General features: G+C 42.8%; 1 protein-coding gene across 1 annotated transcript in view; it reads left to right on the top strand.

Moving 5' to 3' along the window:
* SPOCK3 (SPARC (osteonectin), cwcv and kazal like domains proteoglycan 3) overlaps positions 1–25,559 on the top strand; it is a 1,387,609-nt gene that overhangs the window by 1,175,354 nt on the left and 186,696 nt on the right. The window contains exon 6 of the mRNA XM_069631385.1: positions 14,568–14,687. Coding sequence (XP_069487486.1) covers positions 14,568–14,687 — 120 coding nt within the window. The remainder of the gene's footprint in view (positions 1–14,567; positions 14,688–25,559) is intronic.

Raw genomic sequence — 25,559 nt, 5'->3', positions numbered from 1 at the left:
CTCTGCTGCCATCTGACGCTCTCTGTTGGGAACTCTTCGTTGTCCAAGTTCTTTGGAGTCCTGTACTGTTTGTGCTGTTCCGCGCTGGACCGTTATTTCCTTATCCGCTAAGAACACTTACCAGTGCATGCTGGTTATTGAAGTACGGATACACGCCGACAACTTCCTGCCAACTACAGCTACACAATCTTCCAGGGTTTTTTGGCAAGGCTTTTCCCTGGGTTGGGGTGGGCTCCCCGGAGTCCCCGCTGCCGGGATAATTGCTTATAGGCAAGGTGGCCTCCGGGGGAGCTCGCTCCTATTTCGTCAAACAGAAGAATAAGATCGTCAGGACAAAGACAAAGACAGCCTGGGGGGAAAAGCCGGAAAGCTCATCAGAAGAATCCGTAAAGACCCACACAGAATCATCAGGTGAGGAGTGGGCTAGTGATAAGGAAAGTGTGAGTGATAAACCTACAGAATCTGAGATTTATAGGAGAGGGTAACACAAAGAGAACTTACATTAGTAATGTTTTCAAATTCAGATAGAATCTCCTGATCTTGGATCTCTACCATGCACATTCTATGTAGATTAGGCAAGATAGCCCCATACAGGTCTGGCTTAATATCTCGTTCATGCATGTTCGCCTATTTAACAGCCTTAAATGCATGTCCAACGATGGTCAATGCCTGATTGTGAGAGGTGATCTCACGGCCTAGGGAATGGGAGTTCCAAACAGAAAAAGCAGGTCACTAACGGCCTATTGTCGCTGTCGTAGATATCTAAAACTTCTGTGACCCTTTTCCAATCTCCAATCTATGATGGGCACAAAAACATAATCGATCAAAGTGGAACCCATAGGGCCGAAAAGTTTTTTCCTAGGCGGCTAATGGCCAGCAACGTGTCCATTACATGCCCTTAGCGTGAGAGCGTAAAGGATGCCAGCTGTCTCAATAGCTGAGGAATGGGTTTTTTGAGGGGCATCTGCTATTAATGGTGGTATGTCCCAGGCCTCATCTTTATCTGTTAAATTGTGCCATGACAAATACATGTGTACTGTCCGGACCTGAGCCAGTTCAAGAGAGTATTAGATCATGGATCCTATTTGGCACCATCATTTTGTTGACCTTATTTTACACATTAAACATCAAAACACAATGTCATCAGTGGTATGTGCCACCACATGTTGGATATCAGCCATGCCAGTTGTATGGGGCTCGACATGCCAATTGAAGATAGAATCAACCCAAATAATCAATCCCCCACTAGGGCATCCTCTTATATCTTGTTGAGCCATGATCTGAGATGATTCGTACTCCTTCATGTCCAGCTGATCCATGACCCACGCCTCTTAGTTGGTGTTCCATAACAAAGTCACACCAGCTTGGGGTAGACATGTGTTTTAGGACACATGCTATATTCCATGAAATAGTTTTGTATGGAAAATTCCTGCAGACTCCCTCCCAACCAAATTATGACAATCCACTCCATCCAGCTCACTATCAGTACCTTACTGACAAAACCTGCCCACCCTAGTCGTTGAAATGACTCCAGGGAGTAAGGCACTCTCACTAAAAGTAGGTCACTCCCCACACCCACCCGCTACTTGTATATGTCCCATACTGGTCTTCTGGGAACGATTAAATGCTCATAAACTTAAAGAAGTGCCTTGAGGAGGGTATGTTCAAAAATCAATGGCCAGGAGGCCTTTCACCAACTGCCCACTGGAAAGAAAACCCAAATAGAATCAGATGGGTTGTCAGGCGATCTTGTATGCATACATCTGAAAATATCCTCACTGATGACTGAAACACACCACCTGACATGCCGAATCCAGTGGGTACATTTGATCACCAGAGACTTTGGAGAGTCAAACGCCCCAGGAACCATGCATAACATCCGAAGGGGGTTCACCCCGTATTGGTCCTCTATTCCCATGTTGCTTGCCCCACACATTTCCCTTTTCCCCAGACTGCCACTAGGCTGGGAGAGATCTGCCTATTCCCTCTTTATTTAAACTCATACGAGCATTTAAAACATTAATAATGGGCCCCGTTTTATCACGAGGAAGTATCTGCCCCGGGGACCCAGGGTTTAGCTGGAATAGATAACTGTCTGGTTTTGGGTGATACCAGGTTTGATTGCTGGCTAGCAACCACTTTCCCATTCATAATGAACCCCTGTTGACCTCCTACTTGGCAGACCGTATTGCCCAGCCTAAATTACTCCCAGGAATCCAACTTGAGTAACAATTGTTGCAGGGTTTGCATAGTGCATTTCAAAGATCTAACCTCAGTTGTTACTTCCCGTAAAGCACTAGTCAATTGCTGATCCCGCAGGGGGACAGTTAATGCCTTTAGCTCGCACAAGATGCTATTGGATTGGCCATTTGTTACAGAGCTTTGGCCAGCCAATTCTACTGAACCCCCAGAACCCTGGTTACCTTTGTCACCCCATCCACCCCCTTAGGCTTAGCACTCTTCTTAGAACACTTCATAACAGCTCCATTTAGCATTTTCATCACGTACTGATAAATTCATGGCCTCACTGTTCACTATCATCGATCACCCTGGTATCTGGACCAAGCATACCCACGTGTATATTGAACTCATGGCCAGCATCACATTTGTGTTCTGCAAAAGCAACAACCTTTATTTGATCTGTGCATACTTAAAGTAAGACAGTTTTTTTTCAGGTTAACTTCCACAAGTTTCTTATTTCTCTGCACTTTATTCTATATTTGGTTGCTGTCAAACTTGAGGACCTATAAAGGGCTAACCATTGAATAAGTGCATTATATCTTGTCCAATGTTCACATATGAGATGCTATAAGAGCAAACCATCAGAAGACATTATTATTTGTTTATTTTTTTGTCCAATGTTCTTATCCTATTGAAACGTGTAAGGAACATCCATTCTTGTTCTTTAGTGGTCATGATTGCATTACAGGTATTACTCTGCAGAAATAATAGAAACCCAGTCAAGCTAGCAAGGTCTATATATCTAAGATGTTACCATTTTAATGGATTTGTACATGATCCTTTTATATTGTTGATAGAGGAATTTTGGATTAGACTTATGCAGTGATCTCCAATTTCATTGATTACTCCATTGACACTAACATTCTCCAGTCCTAGTGTTTAAGAATGAATGTTTAAGATTAAGGCTTAAGTGCACATCTTAATTCTTTATGTTTCTATGTATAATTGTGATCACAGATTTTCTGTACGTTTTGATAAAAAAGAACACATTAAGCGAATGAAAAATCTACATTCATGATGCTCTGTCAATCTATGTGCAAGAAGAAATAACACTTTGGAGTGCTTCCTTGTGTTTGCAGTGGAAACATTCCTTTCATAGGATGACGTCAAAAAAGTTCATCACGTTTTTGTTGGTGAAGAACTGAATTTATTAACAGGTAAATATATGTCATTGTATGTGATCGTTTTCAATGCAAACCTAGGTCAATAGCAGCAAAATGCTTTATAGCATGTGGAGGAACAGTGTTGGGAATGCTGTTTGTGGGCAGTCGTCCAGAACTCTTGATGGAAAGGTGGAAATGCGTGGATTTAGTTGTGTGGGAGGTAGTGTCTGAAAGTCCATGTTTTCAGTTTTTTTAAAGAACTGGAGGATGTCTGGGGCAGTCTAAAGGTACAGTGAGATAGAATTCTAGAGGTTTAGGCATGGCAATAGAAAGACTGTTTGTGGGTCTCCTCTTAGTGCGCTAACTTTGTTCCCAACCTTTTGACTGATCTGCTACCGGAGGCACACGAGACTCGAGACTCCATGGGAGTGCCATGTAGCCACTGGGTAAGCTTGTTTGACACTAAAACCTGCTTTGTAGATGATGCAATCAGTTTTTAATAGGATCCTGACAGGGAGTGTGGGCAGTGAAGCTTTCTCAGCGAGGGAGAGAGGTGGTCAAATTTGCTGGTACCTGTAATGAGGCAGGCTTCGGAGTGTCAGACAGCCTGGAGGCAAGCCAGCTCTGTGGCTGGAAGCCTGGTTAAGGAGGCGATTTTCCCCTCATTGTGGGGACTCATGAGAGCCTGAACCACCATGCAGAAGAAATACTGGAGGATGAAGGGTTTGTTTTTTCAGAGCATGGCGATCTGTAGCCATGTTGTTTGGACTTTCTCGGCTGTATGGTTTTGGCTGTTGTGGACACTGAAGAATAGGGGTTTGGATGAGTCTGACAGCTGTGGACTGATTCCTGCCATTTGAATATCATAGCTGGGTATCGTGTGCGTTTTGATGAAAGGACAGTTTTGGGTATTTTAGGAAAATTCCCAGTGGTTCCATATAGAAGTTAAATATAATTGGCGGGGGTGGAACCTTGCAGGATCCCAAACAGTGCCGGCCCCATGTCTCCCAGCAGCCTGTGTGCAATTTTTGGGTGTCCCCTTCACCATTCTGGTCGACACACGCGTAGTTAGCCCAGAATAAAATGACAACCCACAATGTAAAAAAAAAACATCATTGGGCACATTAAAGTCATGACACAGTAAGAAAGAGGTAGAGAGGTTGACCCAAAATGCCTTTCAAGCCCAGTCAAACCCAGAAATAACATACCATCCTTTCTTTATCATAGATTCCCAGAATTAAAACTCATGCCACATTAAGAAAGGACTAGACTGGCTGTCCCAAAATGTCAGTCTAGCCTAATAATATCATATGCCATGCTTGCTTTATCATCGATGCCCAGAATTAAAAGTCATGCCACAGTAAGCCACATCCATACACAACATGTGCTCCCTCATTTACTCAAACCATTCACCTGTGCACCCATACACCATACTACACTCGCTCATTCACAGTCACACACACAGATTACATGATACTAAATAACACACATCCGTGCATGCACGCATACATATATCATAAACATGCCGCACAAATACAGATGCATACACGTGCTTGCACACACACAAATAAGCAATGTTTTTGTCTTACCATCTCCCTTGTTCCTACCAAATCCGTCTTTGTCTGAAAGGCTTCCCGTGCTCCAACCTCCACTATTCAGACAGGAAACCAGCTTCCTGTATTCCTGTCTGCGTAGTAGAGGTTGGAGCCCACAGAGGGGCCAGTCCGGAAGTAACGTACAATGTTGCATTGGAGAGCGACACTGAATATAGAACATTAAATTGAAGTTCGGCTTTTTGAAGTCTGGGTACACCCAAATTCAAAGCAACGTTCTAGATGCAGTATGGCACTCTGAGCAGCACTCTGCATCTAGAATGTTACTTTGCAGTTAGATGCACCCCGACTTCAAAAAGCCTTTATCTTGTGCACCCATGTGTGGGCGCACCACATGCTCGTGCCTTAAGTTGGCCCTGACCAAACATGTGACTGTGAGTGGTTTGGATCTAAATGGACCAATCTTTGAGGCTCAAGGAGTGTCTGATAATCAACTATGTTAATTGCAGCTGAGAGGTTGAAGACTAGAAGTCAGAAGTCACCCTTGCCACTCTATTGCAATGCATTGTCCAACACTTGGACGATGGCAGTCTCAGTACTGCATTTGGGGTGGAAGACAGACCGGTTGTCACAGATGAGACCGAATTGTTCGATATTAGCCAAGGTAAATGTAAATGTAAACGTGAACATTTTCCTGTTGTGCTTTATCAAGTAATACTTTGTTTGAATGCAATGGTTTTGAACATTAAGCACAAGAAATTCCTTGGATAAAATATTTGGCCAGCATGTAAGGCTTTGAAAAGGCTGGCCTGTGAAATGCTGTTGACACATTGGCAGGCAGCTCATCAATCTTTTTCTCCACTTGTTACCAAAAGTTTACCGATTTTGTTTAGGATTTCATGATTATATAGATTACAATTGAGGATACTTCTTGCAATACATTATGTCGTTCATTTACATACATACACAAGGGACTGTCAAGCAGATTGTATATTTGTTGCAGACAGCACAGATAAAGAATACTTGATATATGGTTTATATGAATTGTCAGAATATGATTGAACTGTGTGCTGGATTGATAGTTATATGTTGTAGGTGCATGTATGTGTTGGATATTTTATTGGTGAACACATGTGTACAGTTTAAGGCCGTATAACAATAATGCTGTCCAACAATATATATGTGTGCTGTATTTCGGCAAGCTATGCACATGGATAATACGCTACAGACCAGAAAGTGAATCATTTTATCCGATTGTCATATGCGTTTTTTTCATTTTAATCTTTAATTAAGTGCATTAAGTACACATCAATTAATAAACATTGATTCCCGATCAGGGACTTTATGCTCTTCAATAAAGAGAAGAAATCAGTCCATCAGATAGTCATCATTTGAATCTTGTCAGATATTCGTGTCATACTTTCTTCAAAGATAAGTTCAGAAATGTTTTCAAGATATACATCTGCCATTCTTGCTGCTACCATTCTAAGCTCCTGAGTATATTGCATGTTCTATTCTGTGAGGATCTATTGATGGGTGTACCGTCCATCTCCCAGTGCATCTGATTCAGTTGTCCCACCATGAGGACCCCGATAAGCAAACCTTTCACTTGTAAAGTCAGCACTTGACTGCACTGTGTATGCTCTGCACATGGATGCAAGCAACATTAGTTATGTGGTATGAGTTTGACTGTCACTCTTTGGATATCTACCTCAGTATTCTCAATGGTAAAATCTTCTTTTGGTGTGGTTTACTGCCCCCAATATAGAGTGGCATGTCAAATTGCAAAATCAACTCTCTTAAATTCCACTTTTAATGAGAAAATGGGTCTGAAATATCCAAGGCCCTAACATCAGTCAACGCATGTTTCCAATCTTAAAATATGCTATAAGATCTGCAAATGCTCTTTGATTTACAAATGTAATGTTTAGTTCTCATAAACCATACAATGGTTTACTTACAGCTTCTTTTAAATCTTGAGTGTCCCTTTTTGGCATGCGAAACCTGCCCAACAAATGGAAGGACCAAACGATGAGTCTGCATTGTATTGCTAGCACTTAAAACATCCACCTGCAAGTTGTTGGGTGACAGCTCCAGACCCATAACTGTGCCATTTGTTTCTAGGAGAGTGGCAGGGCTAATGCACATCCTGTATTAGTGGATGCATGCTTCGTGGTAGTACTGTTTTGTTTGTTGAGTGTGACACTGTCACCCACAGACATCATTTTTTTTAGAACATACATGTGTATTTGCATTAAAACAATTTGGCCGCTTATGCATCAATGGGGAATGTGCACATGGTATAACCTACATATGTTATTGATGATGATGATGCATACGTGCTGAAGGGCAGCCTTAGAAATATATCAAGCTGGCCTAGTGGCATGTATCATAGACGCATGTGGATATTGCAGTGCCAGCCTTACATCAGCATGCTATTTGGTTTTCAAACTGAAGATTAATATGTGCACTTCAGAGTGATGATGAGGGAAGACCAGAAGAATGAAAGGCTGAGTGGACCCACAAGGATTCGAACCTGTGAGGTCAAACACAGGTCTGTGTAGTGGAAGGATTAGTCCATTGAGGCACAGACCCAGCATAGAAGCAAGTCTTCTATTTAAGTACATAGCTTATTATTTATGTATTTGTTTATTTATATACATGGAGGAGCAATTCTCTTTTGTACAATAGATAAGAAATCAGATTTCATGGGAATCAGTGTGCTTCTTACAATGGGGTGAGTTTGTGTGACATTCAGACCAGGTTGTGGAGGGGAGTACATGGAACAGTCACCTGGGACAATACCATGTTAGACATGTTTAGGTACAGGTAGGTGGTAGGGATGTGACCATGATGGATGAAGTGCTAGACTGGAGGTAGAGAAAATGAGGGACAGAGGAGTGTTAGAGGTGAGGGGAAAAAGTTACATAGAAGGAGGATGAGAGGCAGGTTAAGAGGGTAACTAGGAGGCAAGGATGTAGGCATTTCTTCTAGTTTTGAACGCATCTGTAGAGCTGAGAATTCCATGCAAGTGGAGCAGGAAAAGAGAAAGAGCATAAGCAAGATGGAGAACAAGTAGGGTGAAATGCAACAAGGGTAGTTGAGGAGGCAGAGTGCAGATTATCAGAAGTCTTATCAAGTTAGAGAGAGGAGGATAGATACAGTGGTGCCTTTCTGTGGATCAATTTGTGTACCAGGAGAAGACATTTAAATCTGGCCCTGTTTTGCATCATCAGCCAACCAGCCTGGTGACAGTACGAGAATTAGGTGTGAAGTGAGGAAGTTCAAAGAGAGTCCTGATAGTAAAGATAATGATCTCCACAAGATGACAGAAAGCATAGTTGGGAAGACCAAAGAGGATGCTGGCACAGTAGCCCAGTTTAGAGAAGGCAAGAGTGGTTAAGAGATGCTCGGCAGTGTTGAAAGGAAGGAGGTGCCTGATTTTCCTACTATTAAGGAGGTTGAGTCGAGCCACCATTAAAGCTTTGGAGATGAAAGTAGAGAAGGTGTGAGAAGGGTCAACAATTATGCAGAGGTTTCTAGCTGAAAAAGAGTAGGGGAGAGTGTAAGGTGGGAACTGAATAGGCAGGAAAAGAGGCGATAGAGAGTATTTGGCAGGGAAGAAGAGTATCTCTGTTTTGGTAGAGTTTAACATCATAGAGTGCAAAGCCATCCAATATTTAATGGCAGAGAGACAGATGGAAATTTTGATAGAGATCAGAGGAAAGTTCTGGAAAAGAGAAGAGGATTTGGGTGTCATCCCAAAGAGTTGGTACAAAAGCCCATTGTAGGAAATTAGTGACCCAAAATCAGAGGTGTATATTTTAAAGAGGAGAGGACCGAAGACACAGCACTGTGGAACACCAACAGTTAGAGGAGTGAGTTGACAGGTGTTTTTGCTCCAGGAGGCAGATAACTGGTGATGTGCGAGTAAAGAATCAATCTATGCAATGGCTTGATCATGAAATTCAATAAGAAGGAAAGTATTGAGAAGATCAGAGTGATTGACAGTGTCAAAGGCAGCAGACAGGCCAGGGAGAATTCGGATAGATGATAGGTTGGAGCACTTAGCAGAGGCAATGTAGTTGGATATATATGAGAGAAGTTTACATGCAATGGCACGAGTGGACACCTATTTGTAGGGGGTCTCGAAGGTTTTGCATATCTCAGAAATAGGTAAGACGGTTGAACGCATACCTTTCAAGCACTTTAGAGTAGGATAGAAGGAGAGACACAGGGTAAAGTTAGCCAGTAGGTTTGGGTCAGCCCATTGCTTTTTTAGGAGAGAGATGACTATGACCGTTTTGAAAATAGAGAGAAAAATAGAGAGAAAGCAAGCTGAGTGAAAGGACAGGTTGAACAGTTCAGTGAGGTGAGAGGCCCCTCAAGGGGCAATAGGCTTGACTAGCTGAAGTGCAAGACGGTCGGATGGAGCGAGAGAGGGTGCACCCTTCATGAGTAGAGATAGGACCTCTTCACTATTAAGTGGGAGATAGAGGCAGAGGATTATGGAAGAGTAGTCAGAGTGTAGAATGTCGGAAAAGGGAGTATGAATAAGGATATAAGGATGGCAGAGAATCTCTAATTTTGGAAATGTTTGCAGCAAAGTATTCAGCTAGGTCATTAGCTGGGGCAGTGGAGTTGATAGTCGTAGGTTTAGGAGGAGGGAGGTGTGAGATTTAGGTTTCTTTGTAAACAGCAAGGATGGTTGGAGTGAGAGTCAATGAGGCTGAGGTAGAATTCCTTTTTTGTTCCATCAAGAGAGGACTTGCGAGAGGTCAGGGTAGAGAGGTAAAATTGCAGGTTCTCATGTGAGTGGGTATGCCTCCATTTGCACAGCAGCCAACTCATGTCTGTGTGTCTATTAGGCCAGCAAGTCTTATGAACAGGTCCCCAGTGATGCATCAGAGAATATCTTTTGACCCACTGCTTCTCCAGCCAAAAACTGAAATCATATCATGTTTTTCACTAGAGTTTTTCATTATGGCCCTTGACTCAGTCTATATATGGGTCTGAATGCAATCAGGTACTTGCCCACACATGCACGTGATATCTGTTACTTGAAATGTGAGCCACTATGGCAAAAAAGACTACGCATATAGTGGATCTACCTTGTGTGCTGCCCCTCACTATGTGACCATATACAGGGGGATTGTGGAAGGGCAGTTGCAGCTATTCAGACTTTGGAGAAATGTTAACAGTGCCAGAAAAAAAAGTATTTATTATAAATGGAAGCAGTGTCAACTGACAGATGTGGTATGATTAATATAATATGTTATATGCAGTGTGTGGGTAGGGCTGTTTGGAGTTAGTTAAATTTTACACTTGTCCTGGCTTTTTTGCAGTGCATATGAATATTATCATTACAATAATAACTTTATTTCAAAAGAACCACTTGTCTTATCTCCTGAGCTACTGATTATGAATACACGTTTGACAATCACTTGCAGACCAAACTCACAGCAGTGGTATGTTTTATGTTATGTTATGTCATGTTATGTTACGTTTTGTTATGATATGATATAAGTCATTTATAACAGGCCTGTACGCATTTGTTCCTAGGAGCGCCAAGACAATGTAGGGGAAGGCAAAGGGGAAAAAAACAAACAATCCTACTAGGCCTTGTGCCATTCTGATCATGCAAGGGGAAGGGAGAGGAGAAGTGCCAGAGAGAGAGAAGGGGAGAGTTCAATAAGCAAAGCTCAAGTGAGTGCTGCAGGGTGGCCAGCTCTAAGTAAGTGCAAGGAGGCAGGGGACTGTAGGGTTACAGATACAGTCCCTAGTGCAGAGTAGGCCCGAATGCAGTGCATGGGGCTACTGGTCGTGAAGTGGACTTGTCCCCATAAGGTTCAGAGGGAGGCCAGGAAATCAGTTAATGCAGAAGACAAAAACATCAGCAGGGGAGAGAGAAGAAAAAAGGTTCCATGTGATAATTTTGCCGCAAAAATATTGCCATACAAAGATATCGCCATATTTTTGCAGCGAAATTCACAATGGACCCTGCGTGGGACACCCCCACAACCCCTGCATCACTTTATCACTTTTTAATGTGCGGGGGACACCCCCGCAGCCCCCGCTCCCACATAACATCCCCAATAAAAATATCGCCTATGGCGAACCAAACGGCCATATTTACGGCAATATTTTTGTTGGGCATATTATTACCTGATACCAGAAAAAGCAGAAGCGGAAAGAAGGGTCTTGAGCTGCTTCCGAAACCTAAGGTGGTCCTGTTCAAGTTTGAGAGAGGCAGGGAGGCTGTTCCAGAGGGAGGCACGAGCCGAGGAGAGAGATCGCCCCCCACTCTCTGCCTGGAGAAGTTTCTGACCCTCAGAGAGTTGGAGATGGATGAGTGGAGGGTTCGAGAAGGAACATTATTAGGAAGAGAGAGTTGGATGTAGTGTGGTCCCCAGTCCCTTAAAGCCTTGTGGACAATGCAGAGGGTCTTGAACTTGATCTGTGTAGCCACTGGGAGCCAGTGGAGAGATTTCAGGGCTGGAGAGATATGATCCCTGGGCTTGAAGCCAAGGACAAGGCTCGCAGTACTGTGTGGATAAATTGCAGAGGGCGAAGAGTAGAGGCAGGAAGATTTAGAAAGAGGCTGTTGCAATAGTACAGCCTAGAGGGAACCAGGACTCTGGTGACAGTGAGCTTCTGGGGGAAAGCAAGACAAGGAAGAATACCTCTGATTAGATCTGTGATGTGAGGAGAGAAGGAGAGGGTGGAGTTGAATATGACTCGCAGGAAGGTGCAGGTAGAGGGCTCATGGAAGGTGGCCAGAGTGAATGAGGGAAAGCAGGGGTAGGGGTCCCAATGAGAAGGATTTCTGTCTTACTGGCATTAAGGCAGAAATCGTTGGAGGCACACTATTTCTGAATCACGGATAGACAGTCAGAAATTAGCAAGAGAGGAGAGGAGGCAAAGGAGAGCCTGATGGAGAGCTGAGTGTCATCCACATAACACTGAAAGTTAGGAGGGAATGTAGAGATGAGGTGGGGCAGAAATGCCAAGTAAAGGTTGAAGAGCAAGGGTGAGAGGTTAGAGCCCTGTGGTACACCATATGTGGAGAGAGAGGTGGTGAAGAGAAAGGACCCCAGGTGGACCTGGCAGGGTTGATTGGAGAGGAAGGCGGTCAACCAAGTTACGGACTGATCCGTGATGCCCAGGTTGTCATGGAGACAATTGAGCAGGATGGCATGATTAACCGTGACGAAAGCAGAAGAAAGGTCAAGGAGGATGAGGACAGAAGGAAGACTAAAGTCAAGATTAGAGAGCAGGTCTTCACGGGTGTTCAGGAGAGCAGTTTCCGTGGCTGATCTAAAACCAGACTCATGGCCATAGATACAACCAATATATCCCAATAGATTCAGTATGGAAAGTAAGCTGGGAGTTATGTTATGTTTTAAGTATTTAACCCGCACACCACTTTAATTTGCATGATCTCCAGTTGTTCTGGCATATCTGAAAATAAGGTCAGGGTTGGGTTTGTTAGTGTGAAGAGAGGGAGTGCACAGTAGTTTCAATTCATTTGCATCAGTCACTGTGTGTGGATAAGCTTCTGAGTGGTATTTATTGTGAGTTTGTAGGTATTTGAGTCCATCTACTGGGATGTTTAAAAATGCAGATCCACCATAATGTATTATTTTTTTTAGAATAAAGTTTGAGTTTCACTATGTATATTATTGATAGATCCCAGGGCTCTTTCTGGTCTGTAGATATAGATGTTTCATTGCACTAATTCTGCTCCTTGGCTGTTAATTGAGCTGTGAACAATGCATAGGATTTTGAAATAGATTTTTTATTGACTTGTAACCAGTGTAGAGATTTTAGTTTTGGTGTTATGTGTTATATTTTCACAGAGGCTTACATTTTTGTTGAGGTAGTCAGGCATGCAGAGCTAGATGCACTTATGTGATGTTATACTATGGCAAACCTGAATGCACAGAAAGCTCTCTTCATGTAGATAATCTGGAGAACAGGTAGCAGGTTCCGTAACCTTGTTGTTCTGTTGCTGGGATCTTGGCATTGATCCACTTACTGTGCCCGTGCTTAAAACACCCAGGTGCCCTTCTTTCTGTCCCGCTGTCCATGGTCACATGTCCACTAACTGTTCCACTGATCTGTTCTTTCAGAAATGCTCAGATGATTCCAGGTTCCCATATTCCAGGGTCCAGTCTCATTAATAGGATTGATTCCTGCATCCCTGGTTCATCGGCCATTGGCTCTTCAGTTCCTTTGATCCCCATGTCATAGATTGCCCATTCGCTCTGATACCTTGACCTGTATTCACTTTCAGTTCATTTCCCAGATACAGCAGCTGTACTCCAGGAGATTGCTTGCAATATTTGCAGTATAATTTTTGAAATATTCATTTTGGGATTCTGATTTTATTTGACAGTATCTGAAGGCAAGGCTCTCTTCCAAATGTCAAAACAAAAGGGGTGATGGCTGGAAGATGTAGAATTAATCTGAACCTCTGGCACTGCTCTGGGCAACCCTCCAGACCATTATTCTTTGGTTGCCAAGAAATTACAAATGAGTTAAGACCATATGCAAATCAGGCTTGGCCCCAACCCAAAAGGGGCAGAGTAGCCTGCACTGCTTGTTCATATTTCTTGAGCACGTAACCACATGCATCCCCAGACATGTTTCAGCCTTGTTGGGCCTCATCAGTGAGGAGTAGCTTGGGTCTCTAGGCCCAGCAGGCACGGGACCATTGTCTGGGTATACCCGTCCCACTCGGCGTGACTATAGAAAACTAAAAGGAGTAATGGCTGGAAGGTTTAGAATGAATCTTAACCTCTGGTGTTGCTCTGGGTAACCCTCCAGACCACGTTCTATTCAAAATGTCTGCAGCTAATTCCAACTTGTCGATTGTGCATATTATATGCATCACTATTATGTTCTTTTTTGATGAAATGTTTTAAAAAATCCAATAACTAAGAGGACAACAGTGATATAATACAGAAGCTGAAAAAAAATGAACACGTATTTGCATTAGAAAGGCAATCAACCATCTTTGATTCTTGGGTAATAAAAATCAAATTATTTGATGGCAACACTCTAACCATGCATTTTGATGTTAATCAATGTTATCCAATAACATGTATTGCTCTTTGCAGGTGGTGCACTGAATCTGACACCGTTTTTTGTTATTTTTATTCATTTTATTAACAATGTATGCACCAGTTGACAGTTAAAATATATATCACAAGTATTTTATTGATCATATAAGTATAGGATACTTGTGTGGGCTGGACGATTCATGAAGAAAGAATCGACCACCCCATTGTAAGCACTTACATAAAGGCTCTATATTAATAATATTCTACTTTATTATTTGCTTTACAATTGTTGTAATGTGATCTGTAAAATCGCCTCAGGCAGCACACCGCCCCCCCACCCAAACCATAGAAGGCAGAACTATATATTGTGTGAGGAGGCAACTGTAAAGCAGGTTTCCTGGGTTCTTTTGTGTGCCTTCTGCTCACAAATCCCTAAGAGTGAGAATGCAGTCTCAGCGTTAATTGCGTCCGAATAATAACGGGGTATTGTGCCTTCTAATGGAGGAAACGTTCTGTCATTGTTCAGTTTTATGTTACTATACAATATGTACATGTACATGCACACATGATGGTATTTACGAAATGTTTTCTTTCACTTTTCCCAGTATGTACTGACCTCCAATTCAGGGAAGTTGCAAACAGGCTGAGGGAATGGTTTAAGGCCCTTCATGAAAATGGAAGCCATAACAAGAAAAACAGAGGATTAACGCGACCGGAAAGAAGTAGTAAGAACGTTTCCTTTTTAACATGAAGTGTTGTCATCAATCACATCTCCTAATATAAGAATGCCTTCCTGTAAATAGTTATGAAAACGTAGTTTACCTGCAATATTGCCTGTAAACGAGAGACATCCGTTTTTTAAATGAATGACCTTAATAGGTGCAATCTTACAAACTGTTCAATAACACAAAGAAATCAATGTGCAATTGAACATGAGTAAAATATATACTGCACACATCCTGGTAACGCCTTACTCAATGTACATTGGCCATGATTCATGGAAATTTTATCACGGTGCAAAGTGAATTTAAGTCACTTTGCACTGCAAAAATACACTTTGCACCGCTCTGTGAATCAGGGTGTTTGTTGGCAGTGCAAAGTTGCTTTACAGCGCTAGGAATTCCATGAATCTGGCCATTAGTGTATTATGCAAGTTACGTGTTTGATTCTGAGGGGGACAGACACAGTAAATTGTACATCAAAAGGGTTTGGGCAGGGTTTGGGCAGACATCCAGTGTGAGCATGTATTTTGCCAATTGCGGCATGCAGTGTCCTCACACATTAGAACATTGTGTGTGTAAGCTTGTGTCTTGTCCAAAATTATATGCATTTTGCCCTATGGTTATTGGTAGGGAAATTAGGTAAAATGCACAGCAAAGTCATTTTTGCCCGCATCACTGTTTTTCGTATAAGCCCTTAGTGACAGATTTTGATGTCACTCACTTGCCTTATATTCAATCAAGATACCGCTAGTATCTCAGGATAATGATACAGATATATATATATATATATATTCAGTGAAAAAAACTTTGTTAAAGGGACATTATGGTTAAGTTGCGCTACTAAAAACCTATGAAATTCAGTGAAAAAACTTTGTTAAAGGGACGTTATGGTTCCAAGTAAAACCGAAAAACCCTTGAAATTCGCCAGTTATGGTAAGCTAAGCAACCATAACTCGCGCCACCACCGTGCACTGCTAAGACTAACACCCAGGACATCAAAGATGACATCAAAAATGTCATTGATGACATCACTGATGACATCACATGTCTGGCTCACTATTTTTTCTTTTGCTGACATATCTGGGCCACATGGTTTTCTTCAGTAACAGTCAGAAACTAAGAATTTTATTTTATTTGTAGACATATCCTTCTAGTAGGTTCTTACAGTAATTCCCTTAGAGTACAGTCACATCATATGAAACATATACATATGGGAAAACACAAGCTTGAAAGACAGCAATCCTTTGTGTGAATAAAGATAATCACTAGACTTATGAGCACTTTCTGATAGTTCTGTTTTTTTTTATGGCTGTACTTTCCATGTATATGGTCATATTTGTATACATTGTACTCACACTACTTTCCTTAGGGTCCAATCACATCAAGTGATACATATACATAGGGTAAATAGCAGCTTTGAAACAGAGCAATCATTTATTGCATGAAACTAATCAGTTAAGTTATGAATTGTTTCTGCTACTACTTGTGCTTTTTTGCTAACTTCACTTTTCTTGTATATACCCATATTGGTATGTGTTCTTGTGTCTTTGTGTTTTGTCTATAGTAATGCAATTATGTAATACATGGGTTTTATTAGCTACTTATTACATATTTCACAGTACACAAAAATCTATTAAGAAAACAATTATCATTTCATTATTCAACATATTAACATTACAAATATCATACCTTCATCTTGTACGCTGCACACAATGTTATGTTTCTGTATGAGTAGCTTAGTATACTAGATAGAACCCCATAATAGGATGCTATTTATATCAATGCATCGTTCAATGCACTTATTAGGGTATATTTCTTGCAATGATTCTTGACACTTTTTTCGCAACATAATAAGAATCCCTTCTACACATATTTCATGAGAAGTACATACACATGTGATGTCATCAGTGATGTCATCAATGGCATTTGTGATGTCATCTTTGATGTCCTGGGTGTTAGTCTTAGCAGTGCACGGTGGTGGCGCGAGTTATGGTTGCTTAGCTTACCATAACTGGCGAATTTCAAGGGTTTTTCGGTTTTACTTGGAACCATAACGTCCCTTTTACAAAGTTTTTTCACTGAATTTCATAGGTTTTTAGTAGCGCAACTTAACCATAACGTCCCTTTAACAAAGTTTTTTTCACTGAATTTCATAGGTTTTTAGTAGCGCAACTTAACCATAACGTCCCTTTAACAAAGTTTTTTCACTGAATTTCATAGTTTTTTAGTAGCACAGCTCACACATTCAACTTGAACAGAGAGCAATACGGACAGCGTCCTCAGGACACCCCCTACAAACTTTCGGGTGTCCTGAGGACGCTGTCCGTATTGTTCTCTGTCAAGTTGAATGTGTTCTAAGAACACCCGCGGTGTCCTGAAATGTTTGCAAATAAACAAAATGGGGGTGTTCTGAAGACGCTTCTAAGAACACTCGCGGTGTCTGGGGAGTGTTTGTAGGGGGTGTCCTGAGGACGCTGTCCGTATTGTTCTCTGTCAAGTTGAATGTGTCCTAAGAACACTCGCGGTGTCCTGAAATGTTCGCAAATAAACAAGATGGTGGTGTTCTGAAGACGCTTCTAAGAACACTCGCGGTGTCCGTGGAGTGTTCGTAGGGGGTGTCCTGAGGACGCTGTCCGTATTGTTCTCTGTCAAGTTGAATGTGTTCTAAGAACACCCACGGTGTCCTGAAATGTTCGCAAATAAACAAAATGGGGGTGTTCTGAAGACGTTTTTGAGAACACTCCCGGTGTCCTGGAATGTTCGTAGGGGGTCTCCTTAGGACGCTGTGCATATTGTTCGTTGTTAAGTTGAAAGTGTTCTAAGAACTATCACGTTGTTCTGAAATGTTTGTAGGGGGTGTCCTGAAAACGGTGTCCGTATTGTTCGCTGGCAAGTTCAAAGTGTTCAAAGAACACTCACATTGTTCGCGGACATTAAAAGTTTCCCATAGATCATAGTTGAAATGTTTGACTCTATGGATGTGATATGCTGCGGTGGTTGTTGCCAGGGCATAGAGTCTTGGGTGCATGGCCATTTGGGCATGCACCCAAGACTGTATGCCCTGGCAACAACCACCGCAGCATATCACATTCATATTTGCTTATAACTTTGGGTGAAAAACAAATGTATAAGGAACAAAGGTATTAAATACTATGGATGTGATATGCTGCTATGGTTGTCCTTATTATTGTATACTTACTGTTTGGTCTAGTAATGGGAGTCCATGTTTTTCTTCTTCATTTCTGTGATAAAAGAAAATAGCATGTTAGTATTAGTATTTTGTAATGACTTATTACATTGTATAAGCAATATACTTTTATTTTTTTTCGACCCTCATATTTAGTAGAGTACAAATCAGAGTACTGTGCAATTTGCTCAGTTTCTGTATTTCTTGCTAAAATCATTGGGTTTGTGGGAGAAAAAAAAATCCATGTTGGATTAAAAAAAAAAAACCTTTTTCTGTTATGCTACAGTTTATTTGTGTGTTTGTTTTCAGTGTTCACTTGTTGTTTCTGGCTAATGCTTTATACTTTGCTTTGTTGTATTTTTTTTGGAGCAGTAACAGATTCTTCATTTGCTTTGATATTATAAAATTTTGGAGCAGTTAGATACCAATTGGCGTATTCTAACTGTCTATTTTTTTAATATATTTTAGTGGTTTTGATTTATCTATTTGGATATTGTTAAATTTTGGGACAGTTAGATACCAATTGGCGTATTCTAACTGTGTATTTTTTGGCCTAATTTAGTGCAATTAATTTATCTGATTAGTTGTTGTAGAATCCTTGAGCTGTTAGATAGCTTTTGGAGTATTCTAACAGTTTATATTATTTTAACACAAATTTATAATTTTGGGACAGTTAGATACCAATTGGCGTATTCTAACTGTGTATTTTTTGGTCTAATTTAGTGGTATTCATTTATCTGATTAGTTGTTGTAGAATCTTTGAGCAGTTAGATAGCTTTTGGAGTATTCTAACAGTTTATATTTTTTTAACACAAATTTACTTAAAGGTTTAAATACAGTTTATTTATCAAATTTTGGTTTTAAGAACATCAAATAAGCGTTTGTAAGATTTGCTGGTAATCTCTGCTTTAGAGTAATGCTACTATCATTACATTCAAACCATCCACATTTCTTTTTTATATATGCCGTGTAGTGCCCTGAATTGGTTGTGGCTCCTGCGTGGTAGATTATACCTATTGTTGTGAAGGTTTTCTTACCAAGTGATATTTGACTATGTGTGAATCCAGTCAGCTTGCAGTTGTTTTTGGTACCATCTGCATTGTAATGTAGAAGCATTAGTATTACGTATTTACTATGTGTTTGTATTACTAACGTGGAGCGATTATCTGAATTGCAGGTAGAGCATAATCTACCATGGTTTGCATTTTGTACAAGTTGCTGAAATGGAATGGATTCACAATTTGGTATTGATATATCTATGAAGCGTTCATTGGGAATTTCTTCTTGTGTCACATTGTTGCACAGAGTGCATGTATGTTTCCACATGTATGAAATCTGGAAGATTTCCTTTATATGTATGTTTTTGTTTTCCAGTACTTGTAGTAAGTACATTAAAAATTCTTGTGGATCTTCCTGTGAGTTTATAGTAAATTTCACCATTCCAGCACAGTAGTCCAATTGTTGCCTTATTCCATAAACACTATGAAGTGGGAGAATGGAAGACCAGACTCCCGTCCTTCACCTCTCGCGCTTGGCCTAAAGGGTCACGACCCAGACACCCGCCACGAGAAGAGTTTGTCCATTTACCAGACGACCAGATACCCTGGTACAGGAACATACGGATGTGTCCATCTGCCTGCCCAGCAGCCCGCACTGGCCATGCCGACACCTGCGGCACAGACCAACTAGACTAAAATCTACACGTCGTTAGAGATGCCATGACGACCTAGCCAACGGTTAAGCACACCTGTGCAAATATATACACTGGACACTCCCGCACCAATCTACAGGAAGAATATACCCAGTGCTATGACGTAGGCGACAGGCATACTCACGGACATGCATCTTTATTATTTTCTACATAGGCTTTCAAAATGCAGAAACGCAAGACGCGTCATGAACTCATCTACAAAGCTTGCTCACGCTTCTCTTAAAACCAGTTGCCACCATGAGAAATATAATGAAGACACGATACTGGTCATGAAACTATATGGTACTGTAACCTAAAGCACCTTTGCAGCAGACGGACCCACTTATACACTAGGCCTAAGTAGGCCGCAAGCAAGAGCTCCCGTGGACATTAACAAAACAAGAGTCAAGTTGCTGATCCTGCAGAATGAGCCCGGCGAAGCAACCAGCCAAGGTCGCAATGTTGCAAACCCACATTCCAAGAGCAAATCATCAAGGGCACGATGTTGCAACCTCGCACTCCGCGCACCAACGTTAAAGTCACACCTGCAAATTAAACCAAACACACAGTGGAAAAACAATATTAATTGTGCAGAATTCTGCCTCAAACACGGTCCCACCTCACGTGACCAAGCCGAACCTGACGAGATGCCAAGCCCAGGAGAAAAGAGGCGTCTAGATCCCTCGTTACGAGACACAGGCAGATACACTTGAAAGGCTCAATGGACATTTGCGACAGTGGGAGCGGTCAGCCTTCCATCTATGAATAAATCCTCACATTGTCTGCACGTACCCATAGCGAAACATTGTTGCAAACTGCAGGTACACCGAGAGCTGGGAACAGCGGTGGTCCCAGGCTGGGAAGCTCACGGGCGCACCAATCAGAACATGGGGCTCTTATCACTGAAGCTAGTAGTATTAGCCAATCATTAGGAGTCCTCATGTAACAATTCTCATGTATCTAATTGTAGGGACAACCCAGATATATCACCTGACTAACCTTCATCCACTAATATTATTCTCTATACGTGTGCTATACTAACCCTACCACTCGAGCAACCAATTAAGAGTGGCGATAGGTTTTTTGTTAACTTTCTAAAGTGACGCAAGTAGCGCGTCATAATACAGTAAAAAGGGCCTGCGAGCCCCACGATTGTGTGTGTGTCAGGACGGACGCGTACGCTCCTTGACCCATCCCTGCCGTTTTTGTCTAATAAACAGCAGAGTCACCTTGCTTCTTGCGTGTGTCTCATACTCTATCTCATCTGGGATATACGGGAGGAGTTGGGGCCTCCCTGCCCGGAGGTCTGCGGACGGCCCGGCCGACCCCGGCAGAATTTCCCCCCCGACAAGTTGGAGGCACTGCTGAGATCTGTTTAAGATCCACCTTTTTATTTTTACTTTTTCCAGGCACTCCCGTTGCGAGGAGGCCCGGCGGCGCGGCCCCCTCTGCCGTTGCCCCTTCTGAGGACTACAGGACCATCGCGGAGCTGCGAGAAGACCGGACAGCGCAATCCGGATATTGGCCCTCGGGAGCCGGTTGAGAAGTATCCCGCCCGCGGTCGGCGAGTGTCCAGACGTGGTCCAGACGAGGGGAGGTGGCGAGCCGCTTGGAGGGGTGCACGCAGTCGAGCGGCCCCGCATCAAGAGAACTTGGTGAGCATGACACGCACAACAAGCAATGCGAAATTGTGAGGGAGGGGGGAGGAAGTAAATAAGGGAAGAGGGAGGTGTTGTACAGGTGCGCGGCGACGGTTTGACAACTTAGTGTTGGCAATGGAATGAATGGTAGTAAAACGAGTGCGAGAGCAGTCGGCTACGTCACGCGAAAGAGGGGGGCGGAGCACGAAAACATCACGTGCGGCCGCTCGTAGACACTGATTGGCCTAGGTCGCGACAACGTGTAAGGGTGGGTGTGTGTGTGGTTTCCTACGATTTGGCATTTATTGATCAATGAGTAGATGAGGATCCCTATTGTTCGAGCAAGAAACTCGATAGGTAGATGACGTTTCCCTCTAGGCGGTAGCTAGCTAGTTGCCCAATACGGAAGATAATTGGCTGGTTAAGCCCTCCTGTTGAGGGGCGTATCACACGTGAGGCGACGCAGCGTGCGCAGTCCAATTATATTATTGATTTGATTACCTTGTTCCAGGAGTGACAGGAAGACAGCTGTAGGGTTAGCGGGGGTAGATTGCAAGTGTATTTTTGAACTTAAAGAACACATGAAGAACTTACCAGTAGCTCGAAGAGATCGGTGACGTCACCAGTAGGGCTTTCATATGATATCACGAGCACAAGGCACATTGGTTTTGAGAGTGGTAGGAAAGAGATATATGGTAAGGGAGCGGACACGGAGATAAACGGTAAACGAGTTGATCGGGGAAGGGAGAAAGGGGGAGGGGCGTGGCTGCGCACGGAGAACGCCGGCTACGGCGAGTGTAAAAGGGGGAGGAGAACGTGGAAACAGGACGACTGTATAAGAGCGTCATAAGGGGTACGCAGCCGCAGGGGGCTGCGTGCGCTTCGGCCGCAGGGGGCCGTAAGGGTGTTGTATGAAGAAAGAAAGATAGAAGGAAACATACAAATGTAAAACCCCATATATTTTTTTTATTTTTTTTAATTTTTTTAATTTTGTCAAAGGATTGTCGTAAGTCCCCAAACTTACGGGGCCAGGTAAACAATATAAGGTTGTATATTGTAAACTGCTAGTGAGATAAACTGCTACCAGATAGGAGAAGGGTAACAAGTGGAGCGCTACTATGTCATACGGGACAGGGTCGGGAGGGTGGGGGAACACCCTCACTACCCCACTACAACACATATGCACCACACTGCCACCCCATAGGGAGAAACTAATTAAGTACAGCATAGAATGGACCCAGGGGACGGATAACAAAATGTTAACACCATGGCCGCCTAATGGTAGCTTCGATCCATATGCCCAACATTCACTGCTAAACCATCTGCACAATACATACAAGGGGAAGAAGTTGGCAAACCATGTGGAGGTGTTTAACTTATGGAGGATGTTCCAGGGGTCCCGACCAGGACCAAATGGAATGTTCACTATGGGGGAAACACCGGAAGAAAAAGAGATTAAGAAGGAAGGAGAGGATGGGAAAAATGGGAGTGAAAGCACAAAGAACACGGGGAACGGAAGAGAGGGAGGAGAAAAGGTTGATACATCAGATGACATAAAAAAGGAACCAAGCAACGAGATACCCATAACCCCGGGAGTGAAAACAGAGGGAGGGGGGTTGTACCCTTTAAGAGAATTAGGAGAAATAGAAGGAGGACAGTTAAGGGCGGCTGAAGGATACTCGAACCCGGCGTACAGCCCTCCACCATATGTGGCTCATAGGAAGATGCCAGTGGGGGAAGGGAGGATTGGAGAAGAGCAGACTGTAGAGATAGGAAATGATGAGTGGGTAGCTGCACAGATATTATTAAAATTACGAGGTTCACTAACTGGAGAAGAGAGGGAGGTAGTAAAGAGAACAGACGAGGATAGTGCCAGAGAGAGTGAAATGAGGGGGGAGGAGTTATTACGGCAAAAGGAAGAGATTTTGGAGGAAAGATTAGCAAAGCTAAGGGATGAGCAGAATGAATTGATCAAACAGCTCGAGAGGGAGGAAAGAGAGAGAGCGAGGAAAAGGAAAGAAGGTAAGAACGAATTGGAAAAATTAAGGGAACGAAATGAGGAGCAAAGGAGAGAAGCTGAAAGGGTAAAAGCAGCAGCGGACAGGGTATCAAGAGTAGTGCTGAGAGAGAAGAAGAGGGAAGAAGAAGAAAAAGAAAAGGAAATGGCAATATGGAAGAGGAGGTTACTATCAGAGACAGCTAAAAAATATGAAGAGGGGAAGGTAATAGAGAGTATAGTAGAAAGAGAAAGGGTGAAATGGGAGAGGAAGAAAGAGGATGAAAGAATATTGGAACAGATGAGCAATGAAGTGATGGAGGAATTGAAAAGGAAAAGGGAAGAAAATAGTAGGGAGATGGAGGAGAGAAGTGAAGGAGGAAGAGAAGAGAGGAGTAGGGAGAGTGAAAGATGGGGGGATGCATACAGAAGCAGAGAAGTAGCGACTACATCAGCACTAGGGGGAGCAGTTGGTAACGGAGAAAAAGGAGAAATAGACCTAATAGACTTACAAACAGTAACAATAAAAGGGAAAAAGACAGAGTGGGGGTTGCCATTTATGAATGATTTTTGTAGTGAGGAGGAAGAAGGAGTGGAGAGGGAAGGAAGAAAAAGTGAAAGGGAAAGCTTAGATAAGCTATACCTCACTCGAACCAACATAGACTCGCCATGGATCAGTACGAGAAAGGAGGAGCTGGAGAGAAGTGAGGAGGGAGAGCAAAGACTAGAGGAAAGACAAACCCATGAAACCCCACCATCCCCATCCCCATCACGCCCTCCCCCATCGCACCCTACATGCTCAACCACCTCACGCTCGCTGCGCAGAATAAAGCTCGCGCCCTTCATAGACGAACTGACACCCTATGCATGTCGGCTTAGAGACCTCCCTAGTCGCAGGCAGGACAGACGAATAAACACGCCCACATTAAATACAGGAAATGACGAAAGGAGGGGAAAGGATGGAGAAGAAGGAGTTAAGGGCAGGGGTAATAAGGACGAAATTGAAGAAGTAAAAGAAACGGAAGAAGAGGAGGGGTGTGAGGACTCGATATTATGGAACGTAAAGGGTGACACAAGACACAACTTAATGCCACTGTTGGAGAGAGGAGGGGTTAGACCACAGTATGTCCCTTGGAAGCATACGGATAAAGAAAATATAAAATGTAGGCTTCCATCATTAAGTGGAGGTGCGGGTAGGTGGATATATGAAATGGAAAAACACACCGCAGGGCAGAAACTAGCAGTAGGAGATGTAAAGGGCCTGTTAATATCAATATTAGGGGATAGAGCGGATGACATTTGGAAGAGAGCGGGATTCCATGGGGTAACAATAACAAACACATCGCATGATGGGGCACCATTTGCAAACTGCAGGCATGCACTATGGCAGGAATTAAGAGTACAGTACCCAGACACATCAGACATAGGAGCAATTACCTCCCGTAAGATGCGTGAGAATGAGGATCCTGTTGATTATATCCAGGATATCCAAGAGAAGTGGCGCATGGAAACTAGAGAACAATGGGATAAAACACCAGCAATATTTTATCATATACTAGTACAAGGGCTCCCAGAAGGAGTTCAGAAACAACTAAAGAAAGTAGTAGGAATGGAAGCAAAACCATGGCCAGAAATACAACTGACTATAGTACATCACTGCAGGACATGGCAAGGAAAAATGAAACAAAAGGAAGAGGACAGGAAAACAGAAGAGGCTAAACTAGTACAGAAAAAACTTACTAAATACACAATGGAAGGGGCACTAATAACTACGCCCACACCAATGACCCAAAGCCCCACACAAGTAGTGGCTGCTCAAGATCCCACTCAAATAGCACCTTCACAAACTATAACACAACAAGTGCCGCCACTGCAATTACACGCACCAAACATGGGAGGAGGGTACCCAATGCAAGGAGCTGGGTATTATAATTATAACAGAGGGAGAGGAGGATTTATGAGAGGGAGAGGATACAGATATAACACCCAACAGCAGGTGGGAGGACTTAGAAATTCCTACCCCACAGGGCAACCAGTATACCAGGACAACACAGGGAGCTTCCCATGGCAAAGCAGGGAACCACCCGTGTGTTGGAGTTGTGGATTATTAGGACACATGTCACGCACGTGTAGGGTCAGGCCAGGAACACCAGCATGGAATGAACAGGTACAACCTAGGACCTCACAAGAACAGCAGGGCATACAACAACAGCAGACGTTGCAACAAGGAAATGAACCACAACAACAAATAACACAACAACAGCCACAGACATATTCACTGCCACAACAACAAGTAGCGATAACACAACAACCCCAAACGCAACAAACACAATTGGGAAGGGTGACGGTCTTGGGACACAAC

This window comes from Ambystoma mexicanum, chromosome 6q (genome assembly GCF_040938575.1).
Source record: "Ambystoma mexicanum isolate Mex_15411 chromosome 6q, UKY_AmexF1_1, whole genome shotgun sequence".
Classification (NCBI taxonomy): Eukaryota; Metazoa; Chordata; class Amphibia; order Caudata; family Ambystomatidae; genus Ambystoma; species Ambystoma mexicanum.
The sequence above is the reverse complement of the archived record's forward strand: the minus strand, read 5'-3'. Positions and strand labels throughout refer to the sequence as shown.